General features: G+C 43.1%; 1 protein-coding gene across 4 annotated transcripts in view; it reads left to right on the plus strand.

Moving 5' to 3' along the window:
• LOC117404098 (WD repeat and FYVE domain-containing protein 3) overlaps positions 1–16,985 on the plus strand; it is a 102,718-nt gene extending 85,733 nt beyond the window's left edge. For all 4 annotated transcript variants that reach the window (XM_059001712.1, XM_059001589.1, XM_059001659.1 and 1 more), the window contains 10 exons: positions 227–374; positions 749–903; positions 2,716–2,874; positions 5,063–5,242; positions 7,630–7,812; positions 8,232–8,328; positions 8,829–9,230; positions 11,626–11,737; positions 11,976–12,173; positions 13,339–16,985. In XM_059001712.1, the coding sequence (XP_058857695.1) occupies positions 227–374; positions 749–903; positions 2,716–2,874; positions 5,063–5,242; positions 7,630–7,812; positions 8,232–8,328; positions 8,829–9,230; positions 11,626–11,737; positions 11,976–12,173; positions 13,339–13,459 (1,755 nt within the window). In that variant the 3' untranslated portion in view covers positions 13,460–16,985. The remainder of the gene's footprint in view (positions 1–226; positions 375–748; positions 904–2,715; positions 2,875–5,062; positions 5,243–7,629; positions 7,813–8,231; positions 8,329–8,828; positions 9,231–11,625; positions 11,738–11,975; positions 12,174–13,338) is intronic.
• Positions 16,986–17,218: the final 233 nt, after the last annotated feature.

Below are 17,218 nucleotides of genomic sequence, written 5' to 3' on the forward strand. Positions count from 1 at the left end.
AAATTTGTCCCTATCCAGTGCTGTTGATACAGGGCAGTGCCTGGCTCCAGTGCTCTCAATACAGGTTAGTGCCTGGCTCCGGTGCTATTGATACAGGACAGTGCCTGGCTCGATTGCATCTGTGGAGAGCATGTCAGCCTGCTGGTATGTGCTGGTATGTGCTGATATCTGTTTGTCTTGTAGTTTTCTAGAGGGAGAGATTAAAGCTTGTTTCATTTGGTTCCAGTTGTTTAAGAAGCCTCACCCACCCAAGCGAGTTCGGAGCAGGTCCAATGGAGATGTCCCAGGGATGCCAGCCTCTGGGGGCTCTGCTGGGGACAAGATCTTCTTCCATCACTTAGACAACCTGAGGCCTTCACTGGCCCCTGTGAAAGGTGAGGCACCCCTGAAGATATATTATGTATATTTTTCAAGCCACTGTTTGTGTTCAGATGATGTTATCCAAAGCTTTCAACAAAGAATGAGTTATTATTATTATTATTATTATTATTATTATTATTATTACTATTATATCTTGAAGTGTCCAAGAGGTTTTCCCAAAATGAAAGTTGGTATCTGTAGCGTGTTCTTAGTCAGTTCCATAATAAAGTACTTCAGCATACATTTAGTTTAATTTAACATGTAAACTGGTACACTGCCTCAGATAAAGCATTCACTCTAAAGATTGAAAGCCACCACTGGTCAGGTTTGGAAGTGTGTGTCCCGTCTCTTTCTGAAGCGTTTTCGGGTCTCTTGTTCTTGTTCCTAGAACTCAAGGAGCCAGTGGGACAGATCGTGTGCACAGACAAAGGCATCCTGGCTGTGGAACAGAACAAGCTTCTCACTCCCCCAGCCTGGAACAAGACCTTCGCCTGGGGCTACGCTGACCTCAGCTGCAGGCTGGCACATTACGAGTCTGACAAGGTTGGGAGGAGTCAGTCCAGCGCCGTTCTGTTGCCTGTTAAACTGGCTTGGAATAGCTGCTCCACTGCTTTTTAAAGCTGGGTTTGCTGTGGGCTGTGTGGGCATGTGTAGAATTCCTAAGCCTCTGAAGAGGGCCTGTAGACATTGGATTCTTAGCAAGCAGATTGTCACTCAGCTCTCTTTGTTGTGCTTCTGTGTTGAGTGGCTTATACTTGTTTAATAACGTTCCCTTTAATAAAATACTTTCCTTTATTGCCAGAAAACAAGTAAGAGCTGTTTCGAGACGAGAGAACGATGGTGATGCATTGAGCTTGTGTTGCTGTCTCCTTATTGATTTGCTAACAATAGTTGCTGGAATTTAGTGTGAAGATATTTGTAGGATGGTGGGCATTAAATAAAACTTTTTCACATGAAATATTTATCTGCTGTTCTTTAATATACAGCATTTCAAATCTCCTGTGTAGGCATGCTTTTATCTAATTCTATATCCAGGAAGCATTTCTCCTGTGATGCTGAGCTGCAAGAGTTGTATATACTGCCCTCTGCTGGACACCCCTGCCACACAGGTGGAATAGCAGTTAATACAGTCAGCACTCGGATATCCATTACCCAGATACACGTCAGTCATGTTTTACCATCCTTGTATTAAGAATAAAATCCCCAATTTTTATATATATATATATATACAAATTAATGCACTGACCTGTCACACGTGATTTCCTACTCTGTCACTAGTTTTCTGATACGAAGCCCTTCAGTGTTACAATTGACTTGTTTAACAGTCGCAGCCCGCGTTATTCTTCTTTTTTTATGGCATGGAAAATCAGTCTGTCTTTATTGTGCACTGCAGTTACACAGCGCTTCCTCCAAAAACAAAGCAAAGATTTAGTTGTTTTTGTGCATTTTCCTTTGCAAGTGAACTGTGACATTAGGGCCTTATCGAGCACTGTATTCTGCAATTTTGAATACTGACTTTGGATAAGGTTTTAATTCTGGAAACCTGGTGGTTTTCGTTTTTTTTGTTTTTTATCTTTTGCTAAATTGCATTACCTTTCATGTTGTACGCAGTTGTGTGCATGGGTAACATTTTGATTTAATTTTGCTGTTGGGTCGTTAACGGGGAACGTTACATACCGCTACAATACATACCGGATTTAAAAGTATGTACTGTATTGCAGTCCACGTGTTGTCTCTTTTGGCAAGTGATATTTTCAGAATCATATCGTTCTGAATTAAAATACTTCTGTTGAAAATATAGCACTGTACCAACAAAACCAACTACAGTACATCTAAATGGAAGCATGCTTATTTTAAAACAGTTCTTTCAGCTATGTATTTTTGACATTCCATCTTTTTTGTGTTCCCTGAAAGAACTGACAAGTTTTTGTCTTTTACTGCTGTGTTATTCCCAAGTCGTGTGCAAACAAATTTCAATGCAAGAATCAACTTCTTGTTCAGTTCCTCAAACCCAAGTCATATTTTTTTCGTACGAAATGTGTGTGTGTGTGCAGGGCAGGGGGTTGTTTGGGTGGGAGGGGCAGATTACAACGTGCTCACCTACATGCAGGTCAAATCAGATGAAATAATCAGATATCCGTCACACTCATTTAACCGTCTCAAGGTTGGATATGTGAATGCTGACTGTAGTGCACAGAATTATCAGGAATTTGATCTTTCTTGATACATTCATCTCCCTTTATGCAGGCCGATTTACAATTCAGATAAATCACTGAATCACTGAATGACAAAGTAATGTAGTCAATACAGTGCAAGTGCCTGATGAAGTTCTAATGAATCTGTTTCCTCTTGCAGGCTGTTACTGTGTACGAGTGCCTGTCTGAATGGGGTCAGATCCTCTGCGCTATTTGTCCGAACCCAAAGCTGGTCATTACTGGAGGGACAAGCACTGCAATCTGTGTGTGGGAGATGGGAACTTCAAAAGAGAGGGCAAAAACACTCACACTGAAACAGGTGAACTGGCTCAACATTGACTGTCTTCTCTCATTAAATTGGAGCTGTGAGCACTGGTGTGTGAACAAGAGGAAATCTGTATTTACTGCAAAATCTCCTCTGCCAGTGTTCTTGAGCGTTCTAGTCTGAATGTGTCACACTGTATATGCTCAAGTGTCCAGTCTCTGTATCTCAGTTTGCAAGATCAACTTCAGCGTTCCTGCAGTGGGCTGTACTTTACCCCTGAATTTCCAGTAATTCTACCCGCTGAACAGGTACGAATGTTACAGGTGCGAATCGTACAGCCCAGGGCTGAAAAGAAATTGGATATTGTGCAGAGTATTTGTGAGATTTTTCCATCAAATTGGAAACAGATCTGAAATATCTTGTTTTTGTGACTGTAAGAACCTACATTGATTTATAGAGAATTATTTGGTAGTTGGAAGCATAATGCTGTGTCTCAGTGTGTACCCTGGGTTAATGCTGTATCTCAGTGTGTACCCTGGGTTAATGCTGTATCTCAGTGTGTACCCTGGGTTAATGCTGTATCTCAGTGTGTACCCTGGTTAATGCTGTATCTCAGTGTGTACCCTGGGTTAATGCTGTATCTCAGTGTGTACCCTGGGTTAATGCTGTATCTCAGTGTGTACCCTGGTTAATGCTGTATCTCAGTGTGTACCCTGGGTTCATGCTGTCTCAGTGTGTACCCTGGGTTCATGCTGTCTCAGTGTGTACCCTGGGTTACTGCTGTCTCAGTGTGTACCCTGGGTTAATGCTGTATCTCAGTGTGTACCCTGGTTAATGCTGTATCTCAGTGTGTACCCTGGGTTCATGCTGTCTCAGTGTGTACCCTGCATTAGTGCTGTCTCAGTGTGTACCCTGGTTAATGCTGTCTCAGTGTGTACCCTGGGTTAATGCTGTATCTCAGTGTGTACCCTGGGTTCATGCTGTCTCAGTGTGTACCCTGGGTTCATGCTGTCTCAGTGTGTACCCTGGGTTCATGCTGTCTCAGTGTGTACCCTGGGTTCATGCTGTCTCAGTGTGTACCCTGGGTTCATGCTGTCTCAGTGTGTACCCTGGGTTCGTGCTGTCTCAGTGTGTACCCTGCGTTAGTGCTGTCTCAGTGTGTACCCTGGGTTCATGCTGTCTCAGTGTGTAACCTGGGTTCATGCTGTGAGTATGTACCCTGGGTTCATGCTGTCTCAGTGTGTACCCTGGGTTCATGCTGTCTCAGTGTGTACCCTGGGTTCATGCTGTCTCAGTGTGTACCCTGGGTTCATGCTGTCTCAGTGTGTACCCTGGGTTCATGCTGTCTCAGTGTGTACCCTGGGTTCATGCTGTCTCAGTGTGTACCCTGGGTTCATGCTGTCTCAGTGTGTACCCTGGGTTCATGCTGTCTCAGTGTGTACCCTGGGTTCATGCTGTCTCAGTGTGTACCCTGCATTAGTGCTGTCTCAGTGTGTACCCGGGTTAATGCTGTCTCAGTGTGTACCCGGGTTAATGCTGTCTCAGTGTGTACCCTGGGTTAATGCTGTATCTCAGTGTGTACCCTGGGTTCATGCTGTATCTCAGTGTGTACCCTGGGTTCACGCTGTCTCAGTGTGTACCCTGGGTTCATGCTGTCTCAGTGTGTACCCTGGGTTCATGCTGTCTCAGTGTGTACCCTGGGTTCATGCTGTCTCAGTGTGTACCCTGGGTTCATGCTGTGAGTATGTACCCTGGGTTCATGCTGTCTCAGTGTGTACCCTGGGTTCATGCTGTCTCAGTGTGTACCCTGGGTTCATGCTGTCTCAGTGTGTACCCTGGGTTCATGCTGTCTCAGTGTGTACCCTGGGTTCATGCTGTCTCAGTGTGTACCCTGGGTTCATGCTGTCTCAGTGTGTACCCTGGGTTCATGCTGTCTCAGTGTGTACCCTGGGTTCATGCTGTCTCAGTGTGTACCCTGGGTTCATGCTGTCTCAGTGTGTACCCTGGGTTCATGCTGTCTCAGTGTGTACCCTGGGTTCATGCTGTCTCAGTGTGTACCCTGGGTTCATGCTGTCTCAGTGTGTACCCTGGGTTCATGCTGTCTCAGTGTGTACCCTGGGTTCATGCTGTGAGTATGTACCCTGGGTTCATGCTGTCTCAGTGTGTACCCTGGGTTCATGCTGTCTCAGTGTGTTAATGCTGTGAGTGTACCCTGGGTTAATGGTGTAATGTTTTTCATCAGGCACTGTTGGGCCACACAGATGCTGTGACATGTCTTACAGCCTCCTCAGCCTATCACATCATTGTTAGTGGATCTCGGGACCGGACCTGTATCATCTGGGACCTGAATAAGCTGTTGTTCGTCACCCAGTTGCGAGGCCACAGGGCGCCGGTCTCAGCGCTCTGCATCAATGAGCTGACGGTATGTGCTCCACTCTAGTGGCTTCTCATGTATGGAATGCAGCCAGAGTTTATAGTTATTGGACTGTGGGGGAATGAGATGACTGCTGTATCGTTTACCCTCTACCGAGAGAATCAATAAGCCAGGGCAATGCAGTGTTTATAGTTTCCTTCTGAAATAATGAAAAGCAAGCCTGTTGTATGCACAGCAGAATGAAAATTACAAAGAAACCAAATGTTTCATAGAAGTAGAAGATGTCTTTTGCACATTGAATACAAACTGGTGTTATCACTGTTGGTACATCTTGGAAAATAAGGAACCTGCACCAGTACCTGCTTCTTTGTGGCCCATATTCACAAAGCAGTTTGAAATTCAAGCAACTGTTCTACGTCTGTTATTGCCTTCTTTAACAAGAGTTTGAAATAATTTCCCAAATGTGTAAAACTTTGTATTCTTTGAAAAAGCATTATTTAAATAAATAAGGAGTTAAAGCCTGGTGCCTCGGGCCCCGACACTGAAAGCTGTTTATGGAGGTGTTTGGTGTGTGTTGTTCTCTAGGGTGCTTGGTGTGTTTATGGAGGTGTTTGGTGTGTGTTGTTCTCCAGGGCGATATTGTGTTTATGGAGGTGTTTGGTGTGTGTTGTTCTCCAGGGTGATGTTGTGTTTATGGAGGTTTTTGGTGTGTGTTCTCCAGGGTGATATTGTGTTTATGGAGGTGTTTGGTGTGTGATCTCCAGGCTGATAGTGTGTTTATGGAGGTGTTTGGATTGTGTTCTCCAGGGTGATGTTGTGTTTATGGAGGTGTTTGGTGTGTGTTCTCCAGGGTGATATTGTGTTTATGGAGGTGTTTGGTTTGTGTTCTCCAGGGTGATGTTGTGTTTATGGAGGTGTTTGGTTTGTGTTCTCCAGGGTGATGTTGTGTTTATGGAGGTGTTTGGTGTGTGTTCGCGAGGGTGATATTGTGTTCATGGAGGTGTTTGGTTTGTGTTCTCCAGGGTGGTATTGTGTTTATGGAGGTGTTTGGTGTGTGTTGTTCTCCAGGGTGATATTGTGTTTATGGAGGTGTTTGGTGTGTGTTCTCCAGGGTGATGTTGTGTTTATGGAGGTGTTTGGTTTGTGTTCTCTAGGGTGATGTTGTGTTTATGGAGGTGTTTGGTGTGTGTTGTTCTCCAGGGTGATATTGTGTTTATGGAGGTGTTTGGTGTGTGTTCTCCAGGGTGATGTTGTGTTTATGGAGGTGTTTGGTGTGTGTTCTCCAGGGTGATGTTGTGTTTATGGAGGTGTTTGGTTTGTGTTCTCCAGGATGATGTTGTGTTTATGGAGGTGTTTGGTGTGTGTTGTTCTCCAGGGTGATAGTGTGTTTATGGAGGTGTTTGGTTTGTGTTCTCCAGGGTGGTATTGTGTTTATGGAGGTGTTTGGTGTGTGTTGTTCTCCAGGGTGATAGTGTGTTTATGGAGGTGTTTGGTGTGTGTTCTCCAGGGTGATAGTGTGTTTATGGAGGTGTTTGGTGTGTGTTGTTCTCCAGGGTGATATTGTGTTTATGGAGGTCTTTAGTGTGTGTTCGCGAGGGTGATATTGTGTTCATGGAGGTGTTTGGTTTGTGTTCTCCAGGGTGATATTGTGTTTATGGAGGTGTTTGGTGTGTGTTGTTCTCCAGGGTGATGTTGTGTTTATGGAGGTGTTTGGTTTGTGTTCTTCAGGGTGATATTGTGTTCATGGAGGTGTTTGGTGTGTGTTGTTCTCCAGGGTGATGTTGTGTTTATGGAGGTGTTTGGTTTGTGTTCTCCAGGGTGGTATTGTGTTTATGGAGGTGTTTGGTGTGTGTTGTTCTCCAGGGTGATATTGTGTTTATGGAGGTGTTTGGTGTGTGTTCTCCAGGGTGATGTTGTATTTATGGAGGTGTTTGGTTTGTGTTCTCCAGGATGATGTTGTGTTTATGGAGGTGTTTGGTGTGTGTTGTTCTCCAGGGTGATAGTGTGTTTATGGAGGTGTTTGGTGTGTGTTCTCCAGGGTGATGTTGTGTTTATGGAGGTGTTTGGTTTGTGTTCTCCAGGGTGATGTTGTGTTTATGGAGGTGTTTGGTGTGTGTTGTTCTCCAGGGTGATGTTGTGTTTATGGAGGTGTTTTGGTTTGTGTTCTTCAGGGTGATATTGTGTTCATGGAGGTGTTTGGTTTGTGTTCTCCAGGGTGATACTGTGTTTATGGAGGTGTTTGGTGTGCGTTGTTCTCCAGGGTGATGTTGTGTTTATGGAGGTGTTTGGTTTGTGTTCTCCAGGTTGATGTTGTGTTTATGGAGGTGTTTGGTGTGTGTTCGCGAGGGTGATATTGTGTTTATGGAGGTGTTTGGTGTGTGTTCGCGAGGGTGATATTGTGTTTATGGAGGTGCTTGGCTTGTGTTTTTCTCCAGGGTGATATTGTCTCTTGTGCTGGCACCTACATCCATGTGTGGAGCATCAATGGAAGTCCCATTGTGAGCGTTAACACCTTCACAGGAAGAAGCCAGCAGATCCTGTGCTGCTGTGTATCCGAGATGAATGAATGGGACACCCAGAATGTGATATTAACAGGACATTCTGACGGAGTGGTCCGGGTAAGTGCTGCTTCGGATTCTCTTTGTGTTTCATTAGCAACACATCACCTCACAGCACGGCTTCTGAGAGCAGGTCTGTACAGACGCTCACATCAGTCTGTGGGATCTGTTTTGCTTGTTTAGTAGCATTCATTCATTACATGAAAAATAACCCCCCTATTTACAATTGTGAATTTTATCCTATTAGGCTTTTCAATAACTCTCCTCTGTGAGGGCTCTGCTAATTCTGATTAACATCGTTATCTAATTCATTGTGTTCTTTGTGGTGTGGACAGCATTAGTGATGTTCTATTGGGAGGTAGCCCTGAGGAAGGCAGCATGAGAGGCATATTTATTTCGCACTGAGCCCTGATGCACAGTGAAGCTTCTATAATGGGAGCCCCTGTTCTGCAATGCTAATCTGTTGGTTTTTTCTCCAGTTCTGGAGGATGGAGTTTTTGCAGGTTCCAGAGACCCCTGCTCCAGGGCCAGTGGAGGTTCCAGATATACCTGACTGCTGTGCAGATGACAAGATAGGTAACAGCTCACTGCTGCAGGATTATGTACAATTCAGCATCTATTCCCCATATTACTCGCATACAGTATGATAATGTAAACAGTATAATGTAATAATGTATTATTCTTTCCAGTATGTCATGGTGATTATTAAAGCGATACAGAACACAATGCCTTTAGTATGATAAACTAAAAGTTTGTTCCTTTCTTGTGCGTCTGTATTATCTTCTGTAGTTCTGTTTTAACTTGAGACTGTGATGGTGGAGATTGTGTATGTTGCAGTTCTGTCAGTGCAGCATGTTCCACACATGCACGATATTTTACTAGATCTGCTTTCACAAGGTGTTCAGACTCTGAGCAGGTTGAAGAATTCCGTATTTCCCAAAACTATTGTAACAGAGCCAAGACAGCACAAGAAAGTGAAGCATTCATCATAAACAAGCCCTCACTTTAACAGCATTCTGGGGTTCTACTAAACAAGCCATTCATTTAACAGTCTTCTGGGGTTCTGTCTTGTGCAGAGGGAAGGGAAGCGCAGGATGAGGAGAGCAGCGACTCTGATGCTGACGACCAGAGCATTAGTCAGGAGGCCAAACCCCAACCTTGCCAGAGCCAGCCTGGCAGTGTCGTCCAGAGGCCCAAAGGAGCAGGGGGCAAGGCAGCCCCCTCCTGGTCTGCAGACAACGACTCAGACAACTCTCACCGCTGGTCAGACCACCTCAGCTTGGATGAGAAAGATGGCTTTGTCTTTGTGAATTACTCTGAGGGTCAAACCAGGATCCCAGTGCAGGCCCTCCCAGTACAACCCCAGCCCCAGCCCCAGCCCCCTCCCCAGCCCCAGCCCCAGCCCCCTCCCCAGCCCCAGCCCCCTCCCCCTCAACCTCTACAGCACAGGCCTGGACCTTACAACACACTGAGACCAGGTAAATACAGCCTTGCTTACTCCAGCTTCATTGTGTATTTAGTCCCTTTAGTACAGTGTTATAAAGCATGACCGCCTGAAATACTTGCAACCCTCTCTTACAACAGCACTGTAAGCAGTGTCAGTGAAGGGAAAGTTAAAAAAGATAGATTTTCAAGCAGACTGGCTGAAGATTTACCCATGGCTGGAGTTTAATAAAGATAGTGGTCAAATTAGTAGTTTGGTCTGCAGTGTAGTTTTGCTAACCACTGTTACAAGACCAGCACAAACAACGTGGCTTTGAAAAAAAAAAAAATTGAAATAGAAACTTCAGGCAATGGTGAGTGCTCTGCATCACAATGATGATCAAACAGCTGAATGTACATAATGTTAAATGTTTACATTTGAGAGACTGTGGAAGGGTGTGGGTACTCACTGACACGGGAGACAGAAGGTTTAATTGAAACACCTCTCTGGTGCCCAGTTGTATTATTATTTTCTTTTGTTTCTTTTATTATCCACCAGATGGCGCTGGTTCTGCTATACCCAATACCAATGATGGTAAAGGGCTCTCACTTGTTTTATACAGCACGCGCAGGTGCTCAGAAATAATAATGAAAACAAACGGCAAAATAAAACACAGTAATAAACGTTATACTTTGCACGTCAGACAAGTACTTTTTTTCTTCTTCTGTAACAACATTCTGTTGCTAGAAAAACTCCCGCAGATTTCTAGGGATTCACGCATGCTCCTGGAAACTCTAAACTGCAGAAGTCTCGCAAATACAAATGAAAATAAAAAAAATAAAAATGTGTAACTCTAAACTTCAAAGCAAAAATATTTACATATATATATAGAGTACACAAATACACATATCCTTTTAATTCACAAACCCTCAGTCACACACAGTAACACACATATTTAAACTAATGCAACAATACTATTACATTGCCTTTGTCTATAGTAAAGTTTGACCACCAGAATATTTACATAATAAAAATTACAAAAACCTTTAAACTATTTTAGATGCAACACTTTATTAATTTTTTATTAATTATTAATTTTATTAATTTTTTTAAAAAGCTACTTAATCGGGTGGTTGGCAGTGGGATTGTAAAGCTATAGATTGACTTCATTATTTTTAATACAACTTTGAAAATACTCCACAGCAGGGCACTCTTAATAAACTGCTACCTTCCCCGAATGCTGACTCAACTCCACTGACCATCCTCAATCTCACACAATCATGCTGCTGTGAGACCGACGGGGCAACACCACTGAAACGCCCACAAAACAAAATGATTTCTCTTTATCCAATGGCCATATAGGAAACTAAAACTTATTAAACAAGCGTCATCGTCGTTCTTCTGGGTAATGTAGTTTAGAAATCAATCCTTTAACCCATTCTACCCGTTTAGCATAACATGACTTTCGGCTTGTGTATCAGGACAAATATCCACCGAAAGTATACCGTATTATACCTTTATACACAGCTGAGTATCTGAAGATTATTAAGAGAGTAGTGTTTTCACTCTATGATGAAATATACCCTAGTTTGAATGTAAAGAATATGTTTAAAAATGCACTCAAATTAATTTTTAGTTGAATTATTATTTTTGTTTTGCCATGTGTCATGCACAAAAATTAGATGGGCTCAGTTTTAGCCAGTATGTTTGGACTGAACTATGTTTTCTTTATTTGATTTCATGAAGCAAAAATTATTATTAAGCACTAAAGCCCTGGACACACTGCCCGATGTGATCAATAGTGACGTGAGTGTGTTATGCTTTGCGATGGGATTTTACAGGATCGGCCGATCGATTTCGCAGAGTTTAAACATGTTTAATATTTTGCGATGTGATTCCCTCGCATCAGCTAGTGTGTTATACCCATTCGCAAGTCTCAAAGACAACAACCAACGAGTTCACTGTGTTCAGTCATGTGACTGGAGACAGACATGCCTGTATTCTCTCTATTAAAAATAGATGTGCGTGCGCGCAGACACACACACACGCTATTCCATTGGTTTGTATATAATGTGTGTGCCGATCAGGGGCGTAGCCACAGCCCACCCAGTTCGCACACAGGCCCACCCAAATCTGCGCCGATGTGAATGTCAAGTTTAAGAACATTTATAACAAAATAAAAATAAATGTAAACTGTGCGCCCCAAAGGCAGGTGTTCAAGTTTAGGCCAAATAGGCTATTTTTTTTAAATGCTGCAGGCTTTAGCCAATCAAAGCAAAGTACTCATTGTGATGCAATATTTGGGTGGGATCTTGCTCTCACACAACGAATCATGTGCAAGCCGCGTTTGATTGACAGCTTGCAAGGCAGTTGTCATGGATCTGTTTAGTCCCAGACGTTTCCATATTACAACATAATACAAACTGTATTACATAATGTTTCCTCTGCAGGGTACAGATGGGAGCGCCAGCTGGTCTTCAGAAGCAAGCTGACGATGCACACTGCGTTCGATCGCAAAGACAATGCCCATCCAGCCGAGATCACATCTCTTGGAATCTCCAAGTATGTCTTTTTTTTAATTTAACAAGAACTGTCCTTCCCAAGGTTATATACAACTACAGATTGTTTTATTTAGTAGCCAGTAGCATGAAAGAAGCCCTATGAAATGTCCATTGTTGTAGAAGCCCTGTGTCTGTGTTTGAGATGAAATGTCCATTGTTGTAGAAGCCCTGTGTCTTGTTTGAGATGCACTGTCCATTGTTGAGGAAGCCCTGTCTGATATGGTGTTTGTGACTCACAGGGATCACAGCAAGGTCCTGGTGGGGGACGGCCGGGGCAGGGTGTTCTGCTGGTCAGTGAGTGACCAGCCTGGCCGCTCTGCTGCAGACCACTGGGTGAAGGACGAGGGAGGAGACAGCTGCTCCGGCTGCACACTGCGCTTCTCCCTCACTGAGAGGCGCCATCACTGCAGGAACTGTGGGCAGCTCTTCTGTCAGAAGTAAGGGTGCTTTCTGAGGGTGGCTGAAGGAGATATTAATAATAGCGATTTTAGATGGTGGTACATTTTGATGCAAACATAAGGACTATTGATTGAAAGGCTTTGTGAGTACAAGGAAGCATGGAAATGTGCTTTCTCACTGGTGCAGCATGTACTTCTGTAGAAACAAAGCCCAGCATGGAAGCAGTAGCATGTGCTGCATTTGCAGACAGGTGCCTGTAAAGCTTTATGGGAAACCTTAGAGAGAGTTCAAAATGAAAGCAATTGAATAGAAGCACATGGAAAATAAGAGTTGTGCAGGAGAAAATGTGTGTGGAGGACAATTCTATTTAACCTTGAATAAGAGATGTTGACAAAGACTGCTAACAGGTTTGTCTATTTTTAAACATGTTTACTTCTGTTGAGTGTCTTTCAGATAGGTAGTGAACAGGGAACAGTTTCACAAAATAACTCCTGCACTTAACAATCCGCAAGCTAGCTGTATAATATTTTTGTAGCAATGAGGTCAGCTCTTCTAAATGAGTAAAAGCTAAAGGGTTTCTTTTCTCTGAATTCCTCTTCTACCCCTTTCACACTGGCATGCTCTACCCGGGCTGGTCCCAGGGTCATGTGGTCGGCTACGTGATTTCACACTGCTTTTTGAAGAAGCAGGGTTGACCTGGGTGACAGAAGCAAATACACAATGAGCGTAGCAATGCCCCGGAAGCAGCTTGTTACAGAAACGTCCATCCAAGCTTCTCTGGATTGAATCATCGGCCCAAATGTTGATTAGAGCAAATGTAACTGTGCCTCAATCTGGCTCATCGTGTGTCTCAAGCAACAGAAATATGGCTTAACAGAATAAACAGAAATGTTCCTTGTGGATATGAAACCTTTACGGAGGCGAGGCTGTTTGTTACTTTGTCAGCTTCTGAAAGTCCATCATGCATTCTACCCGAGTCAAAGCGTGTCGGCCCACATCCTGAGGTAGGTTGTTGCGGACCCAGGTAAACCAGTGGTTTCACACTATGTGGGATTGTGACTCAGGTAGCCAGAACCCGGGTTGGGATCCCAGTAGGAGCGCCAGTGTGAAAGGGGCTTTGGAATGAAGTGGCTTGTGAAATACAAAAGCCTCTCTTTGTTGTGTGCTGTGCTAACTGAGCTGCTCCACGTCCTCTCGTTCCAGGTGCAGTAGATTCCAATCTGAGATCAAGCGTCTAAAAATCTCCTCCCCAGTCAGAGTGTGTCAGAACTGTTACTACAACCTACAGCACGAGCGGGGGCCAGACGAGGGCTCCAGGATCTAGAGCTGAGAGAGAGAGGAGGGCTCCAGGATCTAGAGCTGAGAGAGAGAGGAGGGCTCCAGGATCTAGAGCTGAGAGAGTGAGGAGGGCTCCAGGAACTAGAGCTGAGAGAGAGAGGAGGGCTCCAGGAACTAGAGCAGAGAGAGAGGAGGGCTCCAGGAACTAGAGCAGAGAGAGCAGGGCTCCAGGAACTAGAGCTGAGAGAAAGGAGGGCTCCAGGAACTAGAGCTGAGAGAGGAGGGCTCCAGAAACTAGAGCTCAGAGAGAGAGGAGGGCTTCAGGAACTAGAGCTCAGAGAGAGAGGAGGGCTTCAGGAACTAGAGCTCAGAGATAGCAGGGCTCCAGGAACTAGAGCTCAGAGAGAGGTGGACCCCAGGAACTAGAGCTAAGAGAGAGCAGGGCTCCAGGAACTAGAGCTAAGAGAGAGCAGGGCTCCAGGAACTAGAGCTCAGAGAGAGGAGGGCTCCAAGAACTAGAGCTCAGGGAGGAGGGCTCCAGGAACTAGAGCTCAGAGAGCAGGGCTCCAGGAACTAGAGCTCAGAGAGAGGAGGGCTCCAGGAACTAGAGCTCAGAGAGAGGAGGGCTCCAGGAACTAGAGCTCAGAGAGCAGGGCTCCAGGAACTAGAGCTCAGAGAGAGGAGAGCTCCAGGAACTAGAGCTGAGAGAGGAGGGCTCCAGGAGCTAGAGCTCAGAGAGAGGAGAGCTCCAGGAACTAGAGCCAACCCCACCCCTCAAGGCACCTGAATGAGAGGGAGGAGGAGAGTGAGATTCTGGACATTCACATACATTTCTTTGTACTGTGTATAAAGCACTGATTTAGAAAAGGGATCACTGATTGTATTAAAATGTGTTAAATGTCTGTATGTGGCAGGTTTGGGTCCAGTAGGATTGGATGGTTTTAAACAATAACGCACTCGTTTCTTCTTCCCCTTATTGTCTTTGCTTTTTTTGTCTTGACATCAGTTCTACCTGAAAATCTTCAAAGAACACTGGCTTTTTAGATTTTAGATATACACTATATTTGGGCCTCCTTGAAAAATAAAATTAATTTGTTTATATTGTAAATAAACACAATGGCCTTTTTAACTTGACAAATTTATTAAAAATGTTGCCTGTTACTAAGAATTCTGTCAAAACGCTATTTGCTTTAAAAAAAAAAAAAAAAAAAGGAAAAAAATATGAAAAAAGAACATGTCAGCTGATGCCGCTATATAGAAAATGTGGGCAGAAAAAAACACAACAATGAATGTTTACATGTTAATTCCATTCTGAGCGTATTTTATGTGGATTAAATGTCATGAATTGTTACCTGTTGTTTACTACATTGATTTTGTTAAACTATTGCCCACAGTATCCTGGAGTCTGTTTCCAATGATGACTGTTCAGTGTGTAGACAGTAGTTTAGAACCAATAGACTTTCAATTATATAAACCACTAAGTAATAGCATTCAGAATTAAAAAACATCAGTACATACACAGGATGATAATGTTGTTTTCAGGATAGTTTTGATCCAGTTTCTTTGTTTATTTTAAACAATGTTACATTACGTGAGCTTTCGCAAACATATCATTCCAACTTATCCTGCTTGTTACTTAGCCTTAAGATGCTTTGCATATTGCAGCAGTTCAAGCAAAGACATCTCTCAAGAAATGGTAGCATTGAGACTTGCAAGAAGGTACAAAGCCTTCCACAGGAACTCAGCGTTCCCTGATAGCATTGAGACTCACTGACTTCCATAGGAACACAGCGTTCCCTGATAGCATTGAGACTCACTGACTTCCATAGGAACACAGCGTTCCCTGATAGCATTGAGACTCACTGACTTCCATAGGAACACAGCGTTCCCTGATAGCATTGAGACTCACTGACTTCCATAGGAACACAGCGTTCCCTGATAGCATTGAGACTCACTGACTTCCATAGGAACACAGCGTTCCCTGATAGCATTGAGACTCACTGACTTCCATAGGAACACAGCGTTCCCTGATAGCATTGAGACTCACTGACTTCCATAGGAACACAGCGTTCCCTGATAGCATTGAGACTCACTGACTTCCATAGGAACACAGCGTTCCCTGATAGCATTGAGACTCACTGACTTCCATAGGAACACAGCGTTCCACCTCTTTAACTGACATGCAGGCTATTGTGTGCACTGATGTCTCCTCTCTGCCTGTTTGAAGGGTAGCTTGTTTATTGTAAGTTCTAGGAATGCATTCTGTTTGCTAGCAATGGAACTGGCGTGTAGATAACTTGGTGGTGTTGGTGACTACACTAGAATGTAAGACCTTTGATGTGATGTCCGTCTGTAAATACGCTGTGGCTCTCTTCCCATTACTGGTCTCCTCATCAAATCCATTGTCTTCACTTGTTAAATATCAAGTCTGTTTAGAGCTGTTCATTTTTTTTTAATTGGTTCCAAACGTGTGAGGATAGCCAGGACCCTTTATCCGTTTACTGTGGCGTCTTTTGTTCATCAATAGTTTGATGATGTTCTTGCACTATTATATCACTATCCCTCTAAGCTAGAAGGTTGCTTTCTTTTAGGTACTCTGGGTAACAATAGTTCTATGTAATGCTGCTTTAACAGGAAGAAAGCAGCCTTGATTAGGTAACTTTCTATGTCATACATATATAAAACATACTCATAACCATTTTATTACATACACAAAGCACATTCATAACCATTTTATTACATATAACATGTAACGAGTAGAGTTGTTTTCTGTGTCCAGTTACACTGTTAGCTGTTAATACAGAATGATCTCCCCTTATGCCATGTAGTGTGTCCTCGTTCTTATTATTTATTCAGTACTGTATGTATTTATATGTCGTGTGCAATCATAATGCCAGGCTGTTGTGGATGATAGGACCCGCTGCTGTTTCACAGCTCTCAGAAACTACACGGCAAAACAGTTTTGAACAAGTTGTTTTGCACCTTCTTGTTATGTATAAATTGCTTGGAACCTTAATTTTATCAGATACATTTATTCATGCTCTTATAACGTTAAATGACATGTTTCTTCACAGTAAATTAACTGTATAAAGTATTTATGCAATTATACTGGTTTTTAAGTATTTGTTAATGTCAGCAAGTTTTGTTACTTGTTGCATGCTTATTAACACTGCTGACTTTTTGTGTCAGTGCTATGTATATTTTTTTTTTGTTTGTTTGTTTGTTTTGATTCATAAGGCATTAATTAATTACTTGTAGCCCTAAAATATCATTATATGTACAGTAATGAAATAAATACTGGAAAACTGAAGAGTGAAATTTTGTACTATATATGGGGAAAAAATGTTTCCTTTTTTTGGTGGTCTTGTGCTAGACTGATGCGTTACTACAGTATCTAGCTTGCAATCTGTGATGGCTGAATGTGTCATTGTAGATTGATCTTCAGTACAATAGCAAAAAAGTAGAATAACCTATAAAAAACAGTACAGTATGTAACTAGAATGCAATAGTCTTGGTACTAAACTTTTTTTAAATTATTATTTCAATTAAAAACCTGCTGTTTACCACCAAGAGTCTTGTTGTTTGTGTTGTTTTGTTACATTGTGCATGTTTAACAATGGCGTGTAGAAGCAGCACTTGGTTGTTGACGTTCAGACTGAAATGATTGTGTGTCATATTTTGCAAACTCTGACAGTGCCATTTTAACTGCAGCAGGAAATGCCAAATCCTGGTGACTGAGTAGAGCTAGGCTGGTCGAAGAGTGTTTACCAGCTATTGAGATGGGGGTCTGTGGAAAGGTACTGGT

Source organism: Acipenser ruthenus, chromosome 1, assembly GCF_902713425.1.
Source record: "Acipenser ruthenus chromosome 1, fAciRut3.2 maternal haplotype, whole genome shotgun sequence".
Lineage (NCBI taxonomy): Eukaryota > Metazoa > Chordata > Actinopteri > Acipenseriformes > Acipenseridae > Acipenser > Acipenser ruthenus.